Source organism: Quercus suber, unplaced genomic scaffold, assembly GCF_002906115.3.
Source record: "Quercus suber isolate HL8 unplaced genomic scaffold, Cork oak 2.0 scaffold_117, whole genome shotgun sequence".
Taxonomy (NCBI): Eukaryota; Viridiplantae; Streptophyta; class Magnoliopsida; order Fagales; family Fagaceae; genus Quercus; species Quercus suber.
Window position 1 is genome coordinate 1,363,275 of NW_027069582.1, and position 22,717 is coordinate 1,385,991.

The window sequence follows — 22,717 nt, forward strand, 5'->3', positions numbered from 1 at the left end:
AATAAGTCACATTTTTTCCCAATTCACATCATCATTTAACGTATATTTGGTTTTTGAGTTACAAATAATGTTAAATTATATAAAGCCTGGGTTTGGATACAGCTTAAAGCTGCGGCGCGTTTTGTTGTTCACGTTTTCTCCTTTTTTTTTTTTTTTTTTTTTTTTCTTTTAATAATATTTATATATATATATATATATTGAAATATTTATCTATTAATAATAATATTATGACTTTTAATAATAAAAATTACTTTTTTTTTTTTCTGAAAAAAGGAAATAAGAAAGAAAAAACTCAAACATTCAATAATTTTCCATGCTTTATAAAAAGTAATCCAATAATTTTCCAAAACCCAAACCCCTAAAAACCCAAACATTCTGACAAAATTGGTCTCTCTCTGTTTCCTTTCCTTCTTTCACTCGCTCGCAAGTCAGAACCCCAAAAAAATTCTCTCTGCTAATCAATTCACTTTATTACAAAATCCCATAAATAAAAATTGTAAAATTAATTAATTTACTTAGAGCAACTGAGTTAGGGTTTCCGAGTCGCCATGGCCGATTTCCAGACCTCGACTCACAGAGCCAATTGGATCTTCACTACTCAAGAGCTGGTAAGCCCCTTCCCCTTCTTTGCACTAGTTTTCCGTTTGGTTCTTGAGAAAACGTAGGAAAAAAAGAAAACAGTAACATTTGATTGCAAAAGAACTAATTTTTACTATCATAAATATAAATATAAAAAACCCAGTTTGATTAAGCTTAATGGTTCTGTTTTAAGCTTGGTTTGAGTGGGAAAAACAAATTATTTCTTTAAGCTTCGTTTTCCGTTTGGTTCCCGAGAAAATGTAGGGAAAGAAAACCAAAGAAAGGAGTAATTGAAAGCAATTGCTTTCATTGATGTTTAAAAAAAAACCCCAGTTTGATTAAGCTGAATAGTTCTGTTTTAAGCTTGGTTTGAGTGGGGAAAACAAATTATTTCTTTAAGCTTCGTTTTTCCGTTTGGTTACTTAGAAAATGCAGGAAAAGAAAATCAGAGAATGAGTAATTAATAGCAAAAGATCATTTTTTTTTTCCATTCATAACTATGTTATTAAAAAAAAAAAAAAAAAAACCCACTTTGATTAAGCTTAATAGTTCTGTTTTAAGCTTGGTTTGAGTTGGAAAAACAAATTATTTCTTTAAGCTTCGTTTTCCGTTTGGTTACTTAGAAAATGTAGGAAAGGAAAATCAAAGAATGAGTAATTAAAAGCAAAAGATCAGCATAAGTATGCTTTAAAAAAACCCAGTTTCATTAAGCTTAATAGTTTTTTCTAAGCTTGGCTTGAGTGAGAAAATCTAAATTATTTCCTCAATTAATAGAACTTTGTGTATGTTTTTTGTTTGTGGTAGTGAAGGTAAATATATTTGTTAGTTTTTTACTTAATTCAGTTTCGTAATTGTTTACTACATTTGTTTATGTATTATAATAAAAAGAGATTTTTTTTTTTTTTACTGGTCTCTGATATAGGATGATAAATACAATGCTGCTCGTCAAAGAGCAATACAGACACTAGAGAAGGTACGGTGCAAAATTGTTATTTGTTCATTTATTTATTTGTTTTTAAGTCCTAGTAATATAGCTCATAATGCAGTTGTGTTAAGATTAATTACCCTGTTGGGGCTGATTAACTAATGATGTGTTGTGAAGTATGGAGCAACATTGATGGAAGTAGATGTGGATGGGACGTTGTCGTACCCTGAACCTCAAATTAACTCAAAAGATAATGGTAAACACATTTCCAAGAGTTGAATTTTTTGTAGCATTCTCTTACTGGATTGGATGAGTTTGTCAACGTGTTCTTTTCTGTGCTAGAGGTCTAATTTTTTTTGTTCTAATGGGTTCATTCTTTTCATGTTAGCTGATAAGCATTCTCGTCCGAAACCACTTACTATTGAAGAAGAGCGATATATGCGAGTGTTCTACGAGAATAAACTTCAAGAAGTTTGTAATAACTTCCACTTTCCTCATAAAATTCAGGTATGTTGTTCCTTTTCAATGATATAAAATGATAAATAAATGGTAAAGTTGGGGTATCTTAGTCAAGTTTCTTGAATTGGTTCATTTGCAGGCAACAGCTCTTATATATTTCAAAAGGTTTTATCTACAATGGTCTGTCATGCAACATCATCCCAAAAACATTATGTAAGATTATTTTTTATGCTTATGTTCAACTCTTCATTGAAGTTTCCCAACGTTCACATGATCCACCATTAAGTTTGTATCTGCATTGCATCAAAGTATGGTAGAAGACTAGAAGCTCATGAGGAAATTGTACTTGCAGTATACACCTTGTATACTTGGGTAGAACCCTGTTTTACTTCAATAAACTTTTACTTATAAATTTTTTTTTTTTTTTTTTTTCATGACGATATTGCTAAAAGAAGATATATTTGGACGCACTGTGAAAGTGGGCACTATTGGAATTTCTTGACTTGGTAATTGTTGGGGGTATAGTGCTCAATTGTGACTACATTATTATTAAATTGAATTTATTTCCTTGTGCACAGGTTAACATGCATTTATGCTGCTTGTAAGATAGAAGAAAATCATGTTTCAGCAGAGGAGCTCGGTAAGGGGATCTCTCAGGATCATCAATTGATTCTCAATAATGAGATGATAGTTTATCAGGCATGTAGGTGCCGTGCATAATATTGTTTTCTTTATTATTTTTGCTTTTCTTTGTCTGATGCATATACCTTTACTTTGCAAGATTTCAAAATTTGAACTTATTTCTTTATTTTTTCAGAGTTTAGAATTTGATCTTATTGTTTATGCACCATATCGCTCCATTGATGGTTTTGTCAATGATATGGAGGTAAGTTGATTAATCCTAATCCGTTCTTTCTGCTGATTTTTTCTTTTGTGATTTGTACATCAGAAAAACTCATTTTTCTTTGTATTTTTTTTCTTTAATTTTGTTTTTGGTCTCATTGTGATGTTGGAATTCTTTTTCCCCTTCTTTTTTATATTCTGGGTTGATGTTGGTTCCCAGGAATTCTGCCCAGTAAAAGATGACCAGCTTCATGTGCTGAAGGTAAAATGTTTGCATCCTATTTGATCTTCTTAACTGAATAGCTTCATATTTTTTGCTTTATCATTATTGTATTAGTGACTACTTGACTTATGTCATTTATGCTCAAATTAAAACTTGAAAAGTCTTTTTTGCTAAGATGTTCTTAATTGTTTTTAATTTTCTTTAAGAATAGCTAGCAGTTGAGCACATATGACATCTTTGTGCATGGTTACTATTTTAAAGTAATTAATATGTAATTTGATTAACTGTAAAATGTTTCCTCTAGGGAAAATACTGAAACAACTAAGCATATGTTGTTTTAGTACTCTTAACAGTTGTAGATAATGCTCTTTCTGTTCACTAAAATATGCTTACAGGGAGGTTGACTGCATTTTTTCTGTCTGGTGCTTTACTATTATGTAGGCTATACACGAAACTGCAAGGATGGAGGTTGATAAAATCATGCTTACTGATGCACCACTTCTATTCCCTCCTGGGCAGGTACCGTACATCTTTTTTCATCACGTTGATTATGAACATCTTTTGGTCTGTCTAAATCTGAACTTGATCTGAACTTGAAAACTTTCTTCCTTGATTCTCTAAATTGTAAAGCATATCATTAGAACTGTTATTGAAGAAGTCTAGTAGTTTGGAAAATATATCTGTAGATGCACCACAATAACTTAACCCTTTCAGATATGGGGAGTTAAGATAACGATTAAGGTAAAAATAGGGGATTATGAAAGTAGTGTTGTATAGATTGAGAAACAAAAAGGGCCGTAGTTCCGCTTGGAATGACTGATATTGAAATATCATTTGCCAATTGTATTCCCAGGATGTGCAATAGACCATTGATACAAACAATGAATCCTATCCCAGGATTCCATTCAAACAATTCTAAATTGTACTTCCGAAATGGATCCCAGCGGGTGCCAATTGAAGATTGTGGTTTAACCTTGTAATCTTTTCTTTAATAAGAACACTGATCTTGTTTGTTTTTTATTTGATGCAGTTGGCATTGGCTGCTTTGCGTAGTTCAAATGAGGTGCACAAAGTTCTCGACTTTGAGAGGTTATAAACTGCTTTAGAGTTACCTCAAGATTATGACAATAATGTTTTTGCAACAATTTTTTACCTTCATATTCGGTTGCCAAACTGTGATTCCACCGTAATAAAAATTGATGGGAGGCAAGGAGGAATCTGGGGTTAAAACTCTTTTTTTTGGTGGAATTTTTTTAAATAAAAAAAAAAATCCTATTTGTTGTTTGCAATAATGATTCAGTCTTCTTCAACTTGCATGCTCCTTTGCAGGTACCTGAGGAGCATTCTCTCTCGTCAGAGTTCTGCACATACCGTTTCAGAGCTCATTGAATCTCTAAATTCAATAGATTCTTGGGTATAGATTCATTATACTTTTTGCAATCCGAATAAGTATCCCAAATTTAATGGATATAATTCAAAATTAAATAGTGAAATGTGGTTGTTTTCAATTACATTTACCATTCTACTTGTGGCCATGTATACAGGTAAGAGGATATAAATTTCCTTCAGAAAAAGATTTGAAGCACATCAACCGGAAACTAAAATCTTGCTGGGGTCTTAGCTCACATGACGAGTACTTTCTAATACTCTTCATATAATGAATTAACAATTGTCACTCTAATGCCCTAATTTGTTCCTTTTGTACCAATGCCTATATTTGACTGCTTGGCAGGAGCAAGAAACGGGAGAAGAAATCAAAGCACAAGTCAAAGAAGAGTTCAAATGAAACACAAAGTGTGCCTTCTCATACTGATTTGTAAGTCCTGCCCATTTTGATTGAACTTTTAATTGGAGTTTTGCTCCACTTTGGTTCTGTTTTGATTCTGCATTGTTTCAAAGGGAATAACAGTTATTAGCAATTCATGATTGTGCAATCAAAGAGGAGCCTTACTTTTTGATTTGTAGTTGCACTGACTGTATTTTCTCTGATTTCAGGTAATGCATCCTTGAATCTTACCTGCGAGTCGCTTCATTCTCCAAGTCCTCAAGCAATACTTAATGCATTTTATTAAAACAGACCTGAAATTCTGTATCTTTTCTCTAATCACTATTTCCTTTATCTATTTACTTATTTTCATTTATGTTTTTTTTTTTTGGTTGCGAAACCAATTAAAAGAAAAATGTGTATGGCATCCAAAATTTAGCTGATCTTGGACAACAATTCTCACATCTATGAGAAGGATCAACTAACATAATTACAGAATAAGTTCTGATACAAACTCGTCAAAGAAGCATGATGTGAGATATCCGATATGTATATATACCCCAGCTGTGAGGCACCAAGTGAATATACCCTTGGACAACAATAAAATCAAAGATGGTAGCCAGTCTCCATGATTTCCAGACATTTTTGCACTGCTTTGGGTATATGCACCCGGTGAGCCTCAGTTCGAGTTTCGCACACCTGTGGAATCTACATGATGTGAGATACCTGATGTGTATATCCGTTATAAAATCAGTTTTACTTGTCCAAAAGAAAAGTATCTAATTAACAAGCAATAAAAAAAAAAAAAAATTAAGTAAAAAAAAAATTCTGTTTCTTCCCTGCTTTATGGCTTTATTCTATTTCCAATTTAGAAACTGGGCAAGGCAATTTGCAATGCATTTTCTTAACTCTGCATTTTTCTTTCTATTAATACTTGTCGTTTAATAATTTGATAAACTAAAAATTGCTCTTACTGGACTAGTGCTCAAAGGGGATATTTCTAATAACAGAGACTTCTTGAGGCAAAAAAAAAAAAAAATTTGATCTATCACTTGGAGTTTCCATTGTTAATGTTGCTAGATTTATCAAGGCCGAAACCAACTTTGGTGCTTCTGTACTTGTTTGGAAGTTGGAACTCCGTAGTTCAAGGAAGCCCAACCTTTGATTTTGAAACTCCTTACTCTTCTAGCACTAACAAAACCGCCTCATTAGTGAGCCATGTTCATCTAATAAACAAATCGAGCTTAATGCAGATATAAGTTAGTGTCCCAAGCATCGAGTTTATTTTGTCCATAAGTGTCCCAAACTCGTCATGGAAGCAACAGGTTTATTTTTGTCTTTGAGAATGTTAATTTTTTGCCTCACAATTTGGTTTGTTGGTCGACCTCTTGTAATTGTGATGGGTCCATCTCCATCTCCTCTCTTCCTTCTTAAGCTCTTAATCCATAAATTGGATATGTGTTGTGACCCTCTCTTATTGCTTAACATTTTCTAATCTTAAAAAAAAAAAAAATAATAATAAAATAAAGAAGAAGAAGAAGAAGATTTATACATTCCTTCGAAATGCTATATTTCTTGAGTTGCAAATGAGTTTGCCTAAAATTTGGAGTTGTTTGTTCCAGGTGGTTCTCAAAAATTCCTTTCTTTGGATTCACAAAGAACTTATTGCATCAAGGCTCGTATTATGCTCAGGGACACATTTGGGTGATGTCAAAGATTTACTCCAATAAAACAAGACATGTTAACTAGTTGAATTATAAGGTTCTTGTCATTTCCTTAATCCTTTAATTGATACTGATCATACTTTTTTTTTTAATCTATATATTAAAATTTCCAGGCTTTTTTTTTTTTTTTTTTTTTTTGTTTAATGTGAAAAATTTCTCAATGGTGCTTTTATACTATTCACTTTCCAATCTTGTGATAGTTCCATCTTTTAAAAATTAAGATTCATAGGATTAAGGAGTTTAAGGAGTACCTTATAAATGGATTACTAAATTGCAAATATTTACCTTTGTAGGGTTAGGATTTGTGGCCCAAGCTCAAAACAATAAATTTGTAGAGTGTGGACGATAGAGCTAGGTCAACAATGGAGCTTACAACGGTTGATCACAGGTATAAACCAGCATGAAAGTACATGTAAAAATCAAATAAACTGAAATCCGAAGAGATTTTTTATAAATTAAATAGTGGTTACAATTCTTAGGGATACAATCCAACCTCTCTCTCTTCCTTTTTCTTTTTTTTCTTTCTCTTTATTAGGAGCCCTTCTTCTTTATATAGCCTCCTCCCCCATCATCCCATCGTCCACTTGTTTTTCATCTAGCTCCCTACTTGAGTGCATGTCATATCATGTATCTCCCTCAGCTTTTCGTGAGTCGCGGTAGCTGAAGTTACACTGTTCAGGAGTCTTCTTCACATAAATGCGGCTAGAAAAGTTGCTGCAGTGCATTTAATATGGTGGTGGCAACTTTTCCTTTTAGATATTTCTCCGTTCTTCTTATCTCCAAGCGTGTCTAAAGTTTATCTAGATTGTTGAAGTCACTAGTAAACTCATTCGAACCCTCCAGATATTTACATGACCCCAAAATCTTTTCATCTGAGGATAATCATCTCTTCGGAACACTGATGCTCTTTTCGGACGGAGTTTCTTCGTCTCCATGTATCATTCTTTCATGCGAAGTACCCCTCGACAATTTTAGCCTCTTCGGACATACAATAATCTTCACCTTGAACTTTAGGCCCACTACGTATGGCTGGGCTTTCCCCCCATAACCTTAGATTATGGTCATTTGTAATATCCAACTCATATTATAAATTTAATTAACATTCTAAATTGAGATTTATTTGTAATTTTTATACTATCTAAAATTATTGTCATAATTAACAAATTAATAGACTGGTTTAGTGATAAGATGTATTAATATTAGAAAATCAATAGATTAATTCCTATTAATTTGTAACATCAATTCTTATTTCTTTTATCCTTTTTTTTCCTTTTAAATTTATTTATTTTTATGTGAACCAACACCAACCCAAAATAAGGGAAATATTTTGTTGGCCCTCAAAGGCCTAAAAAGAAAAAGAAAATGGTTTAGGCCCTAGGAGGAGCAAATTTTGCTACATGCAAATTTTAGAACAGAATAAAATGACACCATTCTGAGCTCCTTCTTAACCCCAAGAAAAAAAAAAAAGGCATCAAAATGAAGAACTATATAATTTGAAGTTTATTTTTGTCCGTATGTGTTCCAAACTTGTCATGGAAGTATCTGAGTTTATTTTTGTCTTTAAGAACGTTAATTTTTTGTCTCACAATTTGGTTCGTTGGGCGGCCTCTTGTAATTGGGATGGACCCATCTCCATCTCCTCTCTTCCTTCTTGGGTGTCTTTTGTTCCTTAATATGTTCTAATCCATTAATATATATATATATATATATATATATATAAAAGCATTCCTTCCTTCAAAATGCTATATCTTCGAGTTGCAGATGAGTTTGCCTAAGACTTGGAGTTGTTTGTTCCAAGTGGTTCTCCAAAGTTCCATTCTTTGGATTCACAAAGAACTTATTGCATTAAGGCTTGTATTATGCTTAGGAACACATTTAGGTGATGTCAAAGATTTACTCCAATAAAAAAGATATCAACTAATTGGGTTATAACTTATAAGTTTCTTGATATTTCCTTAACCCTTTAATTGATACAGATTGTAGATTTTTTTTATTATCTATATATTAAAATTGCCATTCTTTTTTTTTTTTGGAAACGTGAAAATTCCTCAATGGTGCTTTTATATAGCTAAAATCTTTTATATTATTCACTTTCCAATCTTGTGATAGTCCATCTTAAAAAAGTTAAAGATTTATAGAATTAAGGAGTTCCTTATAAATGGGTTACTAAATTGCAACTATTAAGTATTAACCTTAGATTATGATCTTTTGTAATATCCAACCCATATTATAAATTTAATTAACATTCTAATTCGTGGTTTAATAGTAATTTCCATACTATCAAAAATTATTGTTAAAATTAAAAAATTAATAGACTGGTTCAGTGATAAAATGTATTATTAGTATTAGACAATCAATAGATTAATTCCCATTTGTAATATCCATTCTCTCTTTTTTTTTTTTTTTTTTTTTTTTTTCCTTTTTACCACTCACAAAACTTTTAGCTTTTACTACTTCACTCACCAAGTTTTCTCCATAACCCATGTTTGGTTGCTGAGAAAATGTCAGAGAAAAAAAAAGAGAAAAATTCTTAATTTCTACTATATGAAAATACCCACATTAAAAAAATACAATAAAATTCACCCATGTGACCCATTACAGCTACTGTTGTTTGCTTAGTTAGGTTCTTTTTCTTTTCACCCATTTTAAAGCAAAAAATGTTAATAAACAATGTCAAGATTTTATTTTCTTACATTTTCTAGGGAACCAAACAGGTTTAAAGAATGAAAATTTACCCTTTCCAGTAGTGTTTCTTGTGGGTTCTTTTTTAATTCTTATTATAGATAGTGCGTTCGTTTTTTCATCTTTGAGCAGAAGTGAAAACAAACAATGTTGAAATTTTCTGTTCTCACATTTTCTTGGCAACCAAGAGGGTTGAGAGAATGAGAATTAAGTTAATTGTAGCTTCTTTTCTAGTTCTTATTATAGTTATAGATGTTTGTCCTTTCAAATGATTCTTGGTCAGTCTAGGAATTTGACACTGAAAACTGTTGCCTGAATTTGAGCCACGTTTGGCTGCTGAGAAACTGAAGGGAAAAATAACAAGAGCAAAAGTAAGAATTATATCAGTTTAGTGTTTTGAAATTGAGGTTCTGTATCTATAAAGTGTCTGTTCTTTTTCAATTATCCTTTCTGATGTGTTAGCACTTGTCAAAGGTCAAAGTATAGATAAGGGAACCATGGGTAATGAGAAAGAGCCATTTAAATCTTGAATTTGAACACTATTTAATCTTGGCTAAGTATATTTGTTGTTGCTTACCCTTTAAACACAAATAGTATGAGGTTGATTAGTTGATGCATAAACCAAGGGCATGATAAATTAGAAGGGTTGTTGTCACCCAGAATGTTTTGTGGGGCTTTTTTTTTTTTTTTTTTTNCCTTTTTAATTTATTTATTTTTATGTGAACCAACGCCAACCCAGAATAAGGGAAATATTTTGTCGGCCCACAACGCCCAAAAAAGAAAAGGAAAATGGTTTAGGCCATGGGACCAGGAGGAGCAAATTTTAGGCAGAGTAAAACGACACCGTTCTGAGCTCCTTCTTAAAGCATCAAAACGAAGAACTCTGAGACTGTAATTTGAAGTTCAAAGCTTCAATGGCGTGTTTGCTCTCCATAAGCTTCTCCATGCCTCTCCGCACTCCAACAATCCTTTTTCAGGTACCCTTTTGCCAAATCTCTCTTACAAAACTTTTAGCTTTTACTACTTCACTCACCAAAAAACGTTTTCTCCATAACCCATGTTTGGTTGCTGAGAAAATGTCAGAGAAAAAAAAAGAGAAAAATTCTTAATTTCTACTATATGAAAATACCCACATTAAAAAAATACAATAAAATTCACCCATGTGACCCATTACAGCTACTGTTGTTTGCTTAGTTAGGTTCTTTTTCTTTTCACCCATTTTAAAGCAAAAAATGTTAATAAACAATGTCAAGATTTATTTTTCTTACATTTTCTAGGGAACCAAACAGGTTTAAAGAATGAAAATTTACCCTTTCCAGTAGTGTTTCTTGTGGGTTCTTTTTTAATTCTTATTATAGATAGTGCGTTCGTTTTTTCATCTTTGAGCAGAAGTGAAAACAAACAATGTTGAAATTTTCTGTTCTCACATTTTCTTGGCAACCAAGAGGGTTGAGAGAATGAGAATTAAGTTAATTGTAGCTTCTTTTCTAGTTCTTATTATAGTTATAGATGTTTGTCCTTTCAAATGATTCTTGGTCAGTCTAGGAATTTGACACTGAAAACTGTTGCCTGAATTTGAGCCACGTTTGGCTGCTGAGAAACTGAAGGGAAAAATAACAAGAGCAAAAGATTTTTTTTTTTTTTTTTTTTTTTTTTTTTTTTTTTTTGAAGTTTGTAATTCATCACCAACTTTTAAAATGTGCAACCTTTCACAGTGGATCATACATGGATACTGAGTTTTGTTTCGTAACTAATTAATGAATGGTTAACCAGAAATGTTTAAGCTTTATCAAACAGATGCTGGGGTACGACAACAGTTAGTTGTCATTGGTTTTCGTATGTCTGTGTGCTATTTGCTTTTATATGCAACTGATTGTGTCAATGAGTTTTTTTGTGAAACGCATGTGGATCACCTTCTTTGCAGCCACTGTTGCTGGTTAACTAACCAGGACACTGAATGTTACTCATGAGTAAAAACTCATTGATGTTCATAATGAATAAATAATGGCTCACAAATATTGCTCAATTACCAAAAGTTAATGTCTTGTATTGCCTTTTTGATAATTGCTCAATAACCAAAATGGGTTTCTCGTATCACTAGTTTGATCTATCCTAATGATTCTTTAGGTTATGCTACAATTTGTCAAATTAGGGCTACGTTGTAGTAGTTCTGCACAATATTTTTTTTGAAAACTGCTACTTAGTATTTGTTGCTTACACATGATGCCCTGGTTGGTGTTTTATTTATGGAATTGTGTGTATTTGATCTGTTGTGCTTATTGTTTGTTGGGACTTGCCTGCAGGAAATATATCCAAGGAAATCATATCATGGTAGACTTTCAAACCAAGCAACTGCCAAAACAGGTTTTCTTTATTTATCTCCTTGCTCATTTACCATTTATGCCTCCTGTTTGAAGCATTAAAGCATGATTGTTTCTCATTTTTAGGCTTTTATCCTGTTTGAACCTTGGTCAGCTACCTGCATTTTGAGTTTTGAAGTGTTGTTCTGCTCTACATTGGTAGGGGATAAAAAGCTTTTTATGTGAATTTTAGTTACCCCATGAGTGGATTTTTTAAAGAAAGACAATTACCATCAAAATCAATAACCAATACGTGTATGATGTTGCTTCCTTTAACTCTTGAGTGATAATTTGTTGATGATACAAGACCAATTCAAGTTCCAATAACAAGTTAATAATAGTATGGATCACTTTTAGATGCTAAAGCAAGGCATAATGTTTAGGACTTCATTTATATTCAACATTTGAACAATGCTGTCTGTGTTTTTCTTTTTAAGCTGATTGTACGAATTACGATTGCAGCACCAAAGCTTCTTACCATCTGCAATGCAAATAAAGGCATATTGTCTGTGAACTGGAGCCATCGACATCACTTAATTACACCCTCAATATTTCCTTCTGAAACTAGTTCTTGTCCCTTGAATTCTTGTACCCATACGATAATAGCTGGTTATTGGGTGGGACCTGATCTTGATGATGGCTGGGGATTTGTTGAAGCTTTTGTAAATCAAATTACTTGATTTTTGGGATTATTTTGCTTACCTTACTTGATAGACGTTGATTTTGGAAATGTCTGCCATGATTCATACTTCATTAGAACTAGCTTTAAGTAACTGCAACTTGCTAGCATCCTACCACTGGGACAAGGTTATTAGAAGTGTGCACTCATATTTGACCAAATGCACGCCACCTCCTCTTCATTTTGCCTGACTATTCATACATCAAATTAATGGGTAGGATGCCTTCTCTGTAGTTTCATCTAGGGGTCTTGTAGGTCACAACCGGCTTTGACAGTACCTGAGGTAGAGGAGATACTGAATCTGGAAGATGAACTAGGAGGTGGCACTGTGGTGGTGTATTAGATTCTGGAGATCACAAGTCACTGATTTCTTAAAAATAGCTGAAATATTGTACTTGCAATTAAGATTTGCTATGGAGTATATAGAGGTGATCACAAACGTCTCTTATCAACTCGAACTGAAAGGATCATCAAGTTTTAATGCGAGAATGCATGGATGGTCGATTTTATGTTCTTATACTGCTTTGGCTCGAGCAATTTGCATTAAGGGTCACACTCCTTTTATTTTGAGTTAAGTTTATGTTTATGAGATGCTAAAGCATGTGGATATTTTTTTGCCCCTAATTGTTTTCATGAACCATTTGTATCTTATATATGTAGACCTCATCCTATTGACCAAATTGAATTATGAGGTAAAAATCAAAATGTTGGATGAAGCACCTGGTCCTTGACTTAGGCAGTGAAGCAATAGCGGTCGGGATTAGTTTAAGTCTTGGATTCAATCTCACCAATTGGTTTTTAATTTTTATTTTTAAAAAAGTGATTGACATGAGCTATAAAATTAAAATGGTGTAAATTTACAAAGTGAAAGTTGAAGGTTGGGCTGAAAAGGGCAAACTTGGGCTAAAATTTTGCGTGAAGATTCTGTCATCCACAAAACTGAGATCCAACTGTTCAAAAGCCCGACTCAAAAATATAGAGACCTTAAAGCATATGGGCGTGTGCAATTGCAAACGCTAACTGACCTTACCAATGTAGGATCTAATTTTCGGCAAGGTACCTTTTCCAAGCCTTAACTTGTATGGGCTTACCAATGTCATGGTCAAAGAATTAAGGCTGTTAAATAAAATGAGTATTTTTTTTTAGGAGATGAAAATAAATCAAAGTGTTTAGTATTGACTCCCAAAAAAAAATGTGTTTATTTATTTAGAAAACTAATCAAATTCAAGCTCAGGATTAAACTTAGGTATTGAACTAGCAAAACTTCATTATAATATATCCATAAACAAGCTGACTTAAGATTGATTTTTTTTTTTTTTTGAGATAATATTGTTAAGGAGGGAGTTGGAAAACAAGACTTACAACACTAGCATTTACAAAATGGCTTAACCTTTGTAAGTACTAGCGAGGCTTATAAACTGAAGACATAAAGATTGAATTTGGGTACATAAATTTATAAGATGTCAAATTATTGTATTTAAGTTATGAAAGTGTTGTAAAAAATGTTGTAGACGTACCATTTCTCTTAGTTATTAACAAAATTGAAAAAAAAAAAACTTATTTAGTTTAGTAGTAAAATTGATACTAATTACTAGTAATAGAAGATTGGTAAATCTAATTTCTAAAAATTCATAAATTTAAGTTAATATATCTAATCAACTCAAATAATATATATTCTCAACTATATGTTAATTATTACTTATTAGTATAGATTTGTAAAGCGATACAAATTCCTAGTTATAGTATTTATTTTAGATAAAAAAAGAATAAGTTAATGAAATAGTCTATGGAAAAAATCAAGCCTTAAAAAGAAAAAAAAAGAAAAAAGCATGAATATATAATCTTGCTTAGTAATAAGTTCAACTCTTGTTCAACTAATCTTAAACTTTTAATGCTTGCTTCAACTCAATTAAAATCTTGAGAATGACCATTACAACCATGACAATTTATTCATGAATATGTAATCTTGCTTCAAAATTTTTTTCTGCAAAATATATCATGCTAGCAGGTTGATATATATTACTCAAATAGTAATAGTCAAACTAGGCTAAACATTGCACAAACACTAGGTTTTGGATTTCGGTAACCCTAGAACTAGGGACCACTATCACGTGGCTTTACATGACATGATTAATTGTGAACACCCAATTAAATCTATGGCATGCTTTATATTTTACTCTTATGCAAATAGACTAGGGTAATTTTCCCATAAAAGTTTATTGTAAAAGTGCTTCTAATCAAATTTAAAATTTTTTGTCAGAGCTAGGGTTTTCAACATGCAGCCTAGGGTTTCTATAAACTCTTGGGACCACTTCTCAACTATCATCTCTCATATATTCTTTTCCCACTCTTTTTCTCTTATTTCCAAAAGATTTAATTGGTACAATTGGTTTGGAAAATCTTCCACTAAGTATGTTTCCTACAAAGGTATGGAACAAAGTCCCACTAATTAAGTTACCCTATATAAAAGGAGAGAAATTTCTCAAATTGAGCATGGTTGATACTATATATTATTAGACTAGTTGATACAAAAGCTGAAAACCTCACAAACCAACTATGCCACTGCAGTACGGCCATGAAATAGTTTCCTTTGTAGAATCAAAGAAAACCTTAATACATTTGGAGCAACCATACCAAGACAGTATTGCATGTGTTATGGTGTTACTTACTAGGACAATGTTGAAAAGTTCAAAATTTAGGACTAATTATACCAATGTAGTAAGTACTATGTGATAGTTTCCTTGATAGAATAATTTCGAAAACCACAAAGAATTATGGACCAACTGCAAAATATATTGCAGCACTAAATATATGATGGTTTCCTTGATTGAATGATTTCAGATAAATGTTGCTTCCATGGACTCCGACCATGGATTTATGGTATCGAGCTTCATAACCTTCTCACACTGCAAGATTACTTGTGCAAATTGGCACTTTGGCAACAGTGATTTGAATTTAATTATAGCAAACCGGCGATATGTTCCGCAATTGGTGCATCCATTTTCCAGGCTGAAGGGCAAAGGCATCATGACTTGTCCCTGTGAGTTGCAGCAGCCCATCATATGAAAAGTGTAACTTTGTTGCAAATTAATTGCATGTGACCTAAAATTTTACCCAAAGAGGCTTCATTGATCTTCTTAATATATATTTTTTCACTACCCCAATGATCCATGGTTCACCTAGCTAATGCATGCATAGTTGCATACCCATGCCTTCTAGCATTTAGTCATGACAATCTGCATTATAGAGAGACATAGTACAATGCACAAGTAGGTAGTAAGTTTTTTATTTCAATAAGAATTCCACACGTAATAGTTTAGTTTTGAAAGCTGTAATGTCAACCTATAAGCAAATAACTCAATTATATTGAACATTGCTATTTCGCTAATACAATCTACTTACTACAAGGTAGAGAAAACGTATTCATTTGAGTACCCTTTTTTTCTTTTGGGTCAATTATTGATTGTAGTAAAGATTAATAAGCATTCAAACATTTATTTCTTTTCCTTTCTTCCCTTGGCAACCAAAAGGAAAGCATTAAGATTGTTGATTTATAACCACTATTGAGTTATTCACTGGTGATTACTTGGACAAAAACTATTGCATGCTTAAGAAAGTTGACAACAAGCGGATTAATTAACAGATACTTAATTTAGATGACTGGTAACCTTTTTTTTCCGTACTTATACCAGTCCAACATTTATGATGTTAAAATCATATAGAGTTAACTATTGGATGGTTTATGGTTTTAATTAATGTCATATTAATTAACAATTCTAGTGAGATATGTATAACTACTAGCAACATACTTGTTTTTGGGAAATATATGTAATATGTCAAGGGCATCGATGTCTTCAAGGACTTTTTCAATGTGTTATTAGACTATTCAACCAATAAGCACCTGAATTTCATGCGCTTTGATTAATGCAAACTGTTTAAAACCCATCAACACAATAGATTTATAGGACTCACTCATTCAGTTATTCATCCATCTGGTTTCTGACCAGGTTCTAGTTAGCTAAACGTGAAGCTTTGATATGTATCCTGGGTGACAGTTTAAAAACTTGAAGATGTACCCAACACTGGCTAAACGTTTGCATCATGCTTAACAAGCAGAAAGCCCCAAAGGGTTGGTCTTCCTCAAATCATGATCACTCAACATGGAGTCCTAAGTTTGACTTTTGTCACTAAAATTCTCTGAACTTTTTGAGGTCATCCTAGGGATCTAGTTTGTATGATATGGGAGACCGTATAAATATATATGCCAGGGGTTAGTGAAGTACTCAAAATAGTTTTAAAAGAAATGGGGAGGGAGAGGAAGACCAAGAAGAAGAAAAGGCAAGCAATCAAGCAGGAAGCCTAAAATGTTTGGCCTTTGATGAGGTTGGATTAGATAGATTTTTTTTTTTTTTAATTGCACCGATCCATTTTACCAAACAATAGTATGAAAAAGAAAACCGTGAAGACACCCAACAAGGGATTAAGGTTGGGTCCGAGCTAGTCAATAGAGAGCCTAAAGAGAGAGAGAGAGAGAGAGAGAGTAAATTGTCATGGTTGTAATGGTCATTCTCAAGATTTGAATTGAGTTGAGGCAAGCATTAAAAGTTTAAGATTGGTTGAAGAAGAGTTGAACTCATTACANTTGATTCTTTATCTCTTTACATATGCTAAAACCATTTGACATCAACAACAACTTCAATATCAGCTATAGATTTAGCAGAACTTTTTAATATTTTGAAGTCAAACTTTGAAACATAGACCCTAGTGCTATTGCATCACCAAGATCATGTCTCTAGCTAGGCTTTTACATCATAGATCATATACCATGACCATGGTGACACACCTTGACAAGCAACATATATATCCACAATTGTTATATGTACATAACATGTTTCATGCATGTGTAATATAACATGTTTCATGCACATAGACACATGCATATGCATGATATACATAATTTCATCTATATAAGTGAAGATACATGATCCACAAGCAACATGTCTGTGTTTGAGAAGAACAAAATTCATTTGATTGCCAAGCCAACTTTAGAAATGGATGATGAGCAAGAAAGATTGCTTCCAATTGCAAACGTGGGTAGGATCATGAAGCAAATCCTTCCCCCAACAGCAAAGATTTCCAAGGAAGCCAAACAAACTATACAAGAATGTGCAACTGAGTTCATAAGTTTTGTCACAGCGGAGGCATCTGACAAGTGTCACCAAGAGAACAGAAAGACTGTCAATGGGGATGACATCTGTTGGGCTTTGAGTACTCTAGGTTTTGATAACTATGCTGAGGCTATAGTACGGTACTTATATAAATATAGAGAGGCTGAAAGGCTAAAAGCTAATCAAAACAAAGGTAATAGTACTCCTGACAACCATGAAGAAGAATCAAACTATAGAAGTGGAGGTCAACATGGGAGGCAAACTGAGCTTCCTATCCCATTAGAGTTTAGAGTTATGGAGAGGAGTGACAACTCTCAAGCAAGACCATCTTGAACTATAATATTGTCTACTGCATGATATGATGTGATGATGAATAAGATCACTACTGGAGGTAGAGGTTCAAGCCATGAATGTGGATGTAATCAACTGAGAAAGATTTGAATCTATCTTTCTTCAATACTTTTGTAGTTTAAGGTAAATTTGCATCTTTCTGCTCCACTTCATGTATCATTTTCTTCATATTGTACTTTTTTTTCTTCCTCTCTTTTGCTGAAGGAGGAGAGGAACTTCTGTAGAAGGTGATAAACAATATATGTAGTTTGGCTTGCACTTAATTTGCAGTTTTCATGACAGATCTTAATGTTATATGATGGTACATAGAACTTCTATAGAAAGCGTTCCGGTATTTTAATTTAAAAAGAAAATAATATGTGAAATTTATTTCTACATTAATCGAAATTCAAATTTTGACCATTAATTTTTACTTATTGGAGTTTAATTTGGGAATTTACCATATTAAACTCACATTTAAGAACAGAAGGTGCTGGCCAATATATGTAGTTTGGCTTGAATTTTGCAGTTTATACTTGATAGATACTAATGTTAAGATGGTACTTTCATGAGCAGTTCTTGATTTTGAAAGGAAATAAACTTGACAATAGTTTAGAGGACAGTGTAAGAAGAGTCCATTTTGGATAGGCACTCAGATTCTGGCTAGACACAAGCTTGGTTTACTAAATTGGTAGCTATAAAGGAATTTTAAACTTTTCTTTTCTATGTGGTTGAGCACTTCTCACTTCTTCTAAAGACTAAGGATCATTTAGGGATGACCATTGGTTAATGAGATGTAATTATTCCCATTTTTGGGATTAAGGCAGTGGAAAACTTAATTTGTTCTCTACTGTGATTTATTCACATCATTCTGTTTTTTCTTTTTTCTTTTCTTTCTTTCTTTCTTTCTTTCTGTTTTTAGTAAAATATATCATGTAATCTTGGAAATCTTTGCTGTTGGGGGAAGGATTTGCTTCATGATCCTACCCACGTTTGCAATTGGAAGCAATCTTTCTTGCTCATCATCCATTTCTAAAGTTGGCTTGGCAATCAAATGAATTTTGTTCTTCTCAAACACAGACATGTTGCTTGTGGATCATGTATCTTCACTTATATAGATGAAATTATGTATATCATGCATATGCATGTGTCTATGTGCATGAAACATGTTATATTACACATGCATGAAACATGTTATGTACATATAACAATTGTGGATATATATGTTGCTTGTCAAGGTGTGTCACCATGGTCATGGTATATGATCTATGATGTAAAAGCCTAGCTAGAGACATGATCTTGGTGATGCAATAGCACTAGGGTCTATGTTTCAAAGTTTGACTTCAAAATATTAAAAAGTTCTGCTAAATCTATAGCTGATATTGAAGTTGTTGTTGATGTCAAATGGTTTTAGCATATGTAAAGAGATAAAGAATCAACGTATCAAACTCCTGCTAAGCTAAGAAAAACAAACTGAGAAACATGGATCTTAAAACGTCATGTTATAGTACCTAAGTTTTAGTGTCTAACAAGTAGCAAGATTTTGTTAATAGAATTTTTTTTTTTGTCAAGACACTGAATTATAGTCATGTCATATCACTAGAATTCAACGTCGACCTAACTTTAGTGATTTCATTCACTTAGTGCATCATGTACTAAATTTATGGTGCAACTCACTTGAGTAAGTATCTGCAGATCTCCTATATAAGACCTCTCTTACATTTAAATCTCTCAAACGTTAGTTATTTAATAAAAAGATAAGTATATATTATGGTTACGCTTAAATAGGATAGTCATAATTGCTCACCCCTTCCCATTTTTATTGAAAAAAGTTAAATTTTGTTTCAAATAAAAGTGAATAAAGAATAGGACTTTCACAATTTATAGTAAGTTGATTAATTTTCCAACTCAGCAGCCATATATATTTTGGGAATGATATGGTTTTGAATAAATATAAAACCTTGAAAGCCGTATCAATTATAGTACAGATTTGGTCCCCTCCACTACTCTCCACTTAAGAGTCATAGACCCATATAATCTGATTAAAGGTATTTACATGATCTACATTTATATAGCTTAAAATATTGATGCAGTTTGTACTATCCAAATGAGTGGACGACATTTGTGCACGTTTGAAGTTTTGGGATGGTCTCAACCGAACTGTACCTAAAAAGAACTGATTATAAACCTTTTTTTTGCCTCAGTGTGTGCTTGCTTAGTTCATCTTCTAGGTTATAATTTCTTTATGTCTTTGTCTTTCAATTTGGCGGCAAATCATAACCTTTATGAATTTAAATCTTGCATATATGGTTAGGATTTGGTCGAGCTCTGAAACTCTTTTCACTTTGGATAAGATGCTACAGAATTATACCTTAGTTTAATAATGAAACCATACAATCACCAATTAAGTCAAACATAGCCTAGGATGAGTTCTAATGACAAAGGTTCAATCCTATGTGATTTCATTAAACTACTATCTCTATTGAAAATTTGAAAGCATACAATCATGCACCAAGTTACTTGTATGTGATTTGAAGGCATACAATGATCACCAATTTAATCCTTGGGAGTCAGTTCAAATCGTAGTTTATACCAGATGATGCTATTGAAATTTTGGTAGGACTGATCACTGAGGTCACATCTAGATGAGGTCATGTCTAGATAAGGTTTCCATGATTAGCCAAGGACATTACCACTTTTCGATCAAGCGGGTCATGCCCTTGAATTTTTCTTTCTTATTTATTTATTTATTTTTTTTTTGCGATTATTTTAACTTATGACACTCACTTATGATGATTGCTCTTTATCATCAAACCAAAACACAAATTAGTTTTTGGTATAGGCGGAAAACAACTTTAGATTTCTTATTCGATGACAAGAGTTTACAAGTTGAACTAATTAATGGAACCTACAAATTCTCACCTTATGATATAATATATATGGTAATTTTCATAATATAAACAAAAAATTTTAAACTCCAATTGAGTTAAGAAACAATTATCGTGTCTTTTCTTTTAATTATATTTTTTTGTTAACATTATACTCTAGTTTTATTTTTTATGCATTAATTTATTCTTGCATTTTTATTCATAACTGATGAAAAAAAAATTCTTCATACTTTGGCCCGCCAAAGTTGAAATCTAATTTTATCAATAATTAGACCCCTACTTACTTTCTATTAACAAAAAATCAAAATCTTCATATGTTGAGAACTATTAAAATAAAAGATGGCTAATTCTTTGTTTAAAAAAAAAAAAAAAAAATTAAAATACAACATTTGTCTTTAGTTTTAGGGGCTCTCTGTATCATGCTAGTTTATAACTGCAATTTTATTGGATAATAATGCTTTATTAAAAGATTTTGCATTATACATATATGGTCTTGTCGTACATAGCCACTTTAAAAGTTGAATCTCCATGAAAAAAAAAAAAAAAAAAAAAAAAAAAAAAAAAAAAAAAAAAAAAAACAAAATTCTGCGCCTATGCAAGTGAAGTGTGATTAGAATTCTACACCGTGTATCACGAGGCATGTTAAAAATTGAATATATAGACAAATAGTCAAATAGGAATGAGGAGAATCGAGCATTTATTCGACGCAAAAGTGGTTGCGCCAAAGCTCGCATGGTATCTAAGTATGGACATGCGGAATAGGCACTAATTATATGAAAATATTGTATATAGTTTCATAAACTTTGAGCCACTTTGATTATAATTCAAAACTGTCCAATTGGGTATAGCATAAATGTAACTCTACTCGGGTTGCATTCATGAGTTTATATTGTCAGTATTGGTCATCATTACCACTAATGCTTTCCAAAAGTAGTATGAGTTCTTAAAAAAGACTAAAGGTTAAAAAACTAAAACCCTTATTTTAAACCATGCAATGCAATGCAATGTATATATACTATTATCCTATTACGTACTCAAATTCTCTTGTACTTTGTTGAAGCTTTGTCAAATTAATCTAATGGTTATTGCCTTATTAACAAATTGATCCATAGCCATCTCTCACTGTTATTGGATATGCATGTGTGTACTAATAAATCACATGCAAGTGCTAACAAAAGTACAAATCTGAAAGAAGCCGGATAAACCTGGTGCTTATCATGGTAGGCTATATCTTCTTCAAGTAATCCCAAAAGAGAACTTCTATAACATAGATTCAGGATGATTCTAACGCGGCTATTAATTGAACTATTTTTAAGTTTAAAACTATAATGGTTAGGTCGGCTAATGAATTCAAAACGTGAGTTGAATAAATGGGTATGTGACTTTGGCACTACCTCCATACAAAGATCCTAAAAAACCCTAGATACACTTGAAAGTACTTCGAGGACATTAGAAGAATATACTAGCTAGTTGTACCTCTCTTTCATATGTGATAGGCCATAGCTCAACTTTGTTAGAATTCCCTTTCCATGATTGCACCCGATAGTCCTGATTATATATGTCTACTTGCCCTTTAAAAGTTGTATTCATTTCTTGAGTTCATCATTTTCCAAAGGATCAGGATGGTTTCAAGTTTTCATTTGGGATAGCCATGCTCCATAGATAATGATAGAATCATAGAATAGGTTAAATAGGCTAAATCCTTGCATAAAAATATATGCAAATCACTTAATACTTTTTTTGCACATCTTTTCAAGGTAATTGCATGAAGAAGAATCAAATGGAGAAGATCCTAACCACTCTATTATATATTTTATTAATTTAGATTAAAATTAGAACTCTTTGGAGAAAATCGTTATTGTTCTTTAAACGAACTAAAATTGTGAACCTAGACAAGTTCTAGATGAGGGTAAAAGATTAATCATATCCACCTAATATGAATGGCCATTATCTTCATTCTTCACTAACTAGGTTTGTTTGTTTGTTTTTTAGTCTTCACTAGCCAATTTTTAGAGCGCCTTTCTCAAACAAAAAAAAAAAAAAAAAAGTTCGAGCAAAATTATATCAATAGCATGCATTTTTTTAAGTTGAC

General features: G+C 32.4%; 3 protein-coding genes across 3 annotated transcripts; all 3 read left to right on the plus strand.

Annotated features, from left to right (window-relative positions):
* Positions 1 to 321: 321 nt before the first annotated feature.
* LOC111995678 (cyclin-H1-1) lies at positions 322 to 5,295 on the plus strand. The gene is made up of 14 exons (XM_024027610.2): positions 322 to 608; positions 1,502 to 1,552; positions 1,682 to 1,760; positions 1,893 to 2,011; positions 2,103 to 2,176; positions 2,542 to 2,662; positions 2,781 to 2,849; positions 3,027 to 3,068; positions 3,471 to 3,548; positions 4,060 to 4,118; positions 4,359 to 4,443; positions 4,574 to 4,662; positions 4,762 to 4,845; positions 5,025 to 5,295. Exons 1-14 carry the CDS (start codon positions 549 to 551, stop codon positions 5,026 to 5,028), a joined length of 1,014 nt encoding a protein of 337 aa, XP_023883378.1. The 5' UTR covers positions 322 to 548; the 3' UTR covers positions 5,029 to 5,295.
* A 4,657-nt stretch (positions 5,296 to 9,952) lies between these two features.
* On the plus strand, positions 9,953 to 12,756 carry LOC111995687 (uncharacterized). The gene is made up of 3 exons (XM_024027619.2): positions 9,953 to 10,177; positions 11,504 to 11,564; positions 12,023 to 12,756. Exons 1-3 carry the CDS (start codon positions 10,115 to 10,117, stop codon positions 12,238 to 12,240), a joined length of 342 nt encoding a protein of 113 aa, XP_023883387.1. The 5' UTR covers positions 9,953 to 10,114; the 3' UTR covers positions 12,241 to 12,756.
* Positions 12,757 to 17,060: 4,304 nt separating this feature from the next.
* On the plus strand, positions 17,061 to 18,006 carry LOC136068477 (nuclear transcription factor Y subunit B-4-like). Its single transcript, XM_065775661.1, has one exon. It carries the CDS (start codon positions 17,237 to 17,239, stop codon positions 17,738 to 17,740), a length of 504 nt encoding a protein of 167 aa, XP_065631733.1. The 5' UTR covers positions 17,061 to 17,236; the 3' UTR covers positions 17,741 to 18,006.
* Positions 18,007 to 22,717: the final 4,711 nt, after the last annotated feature.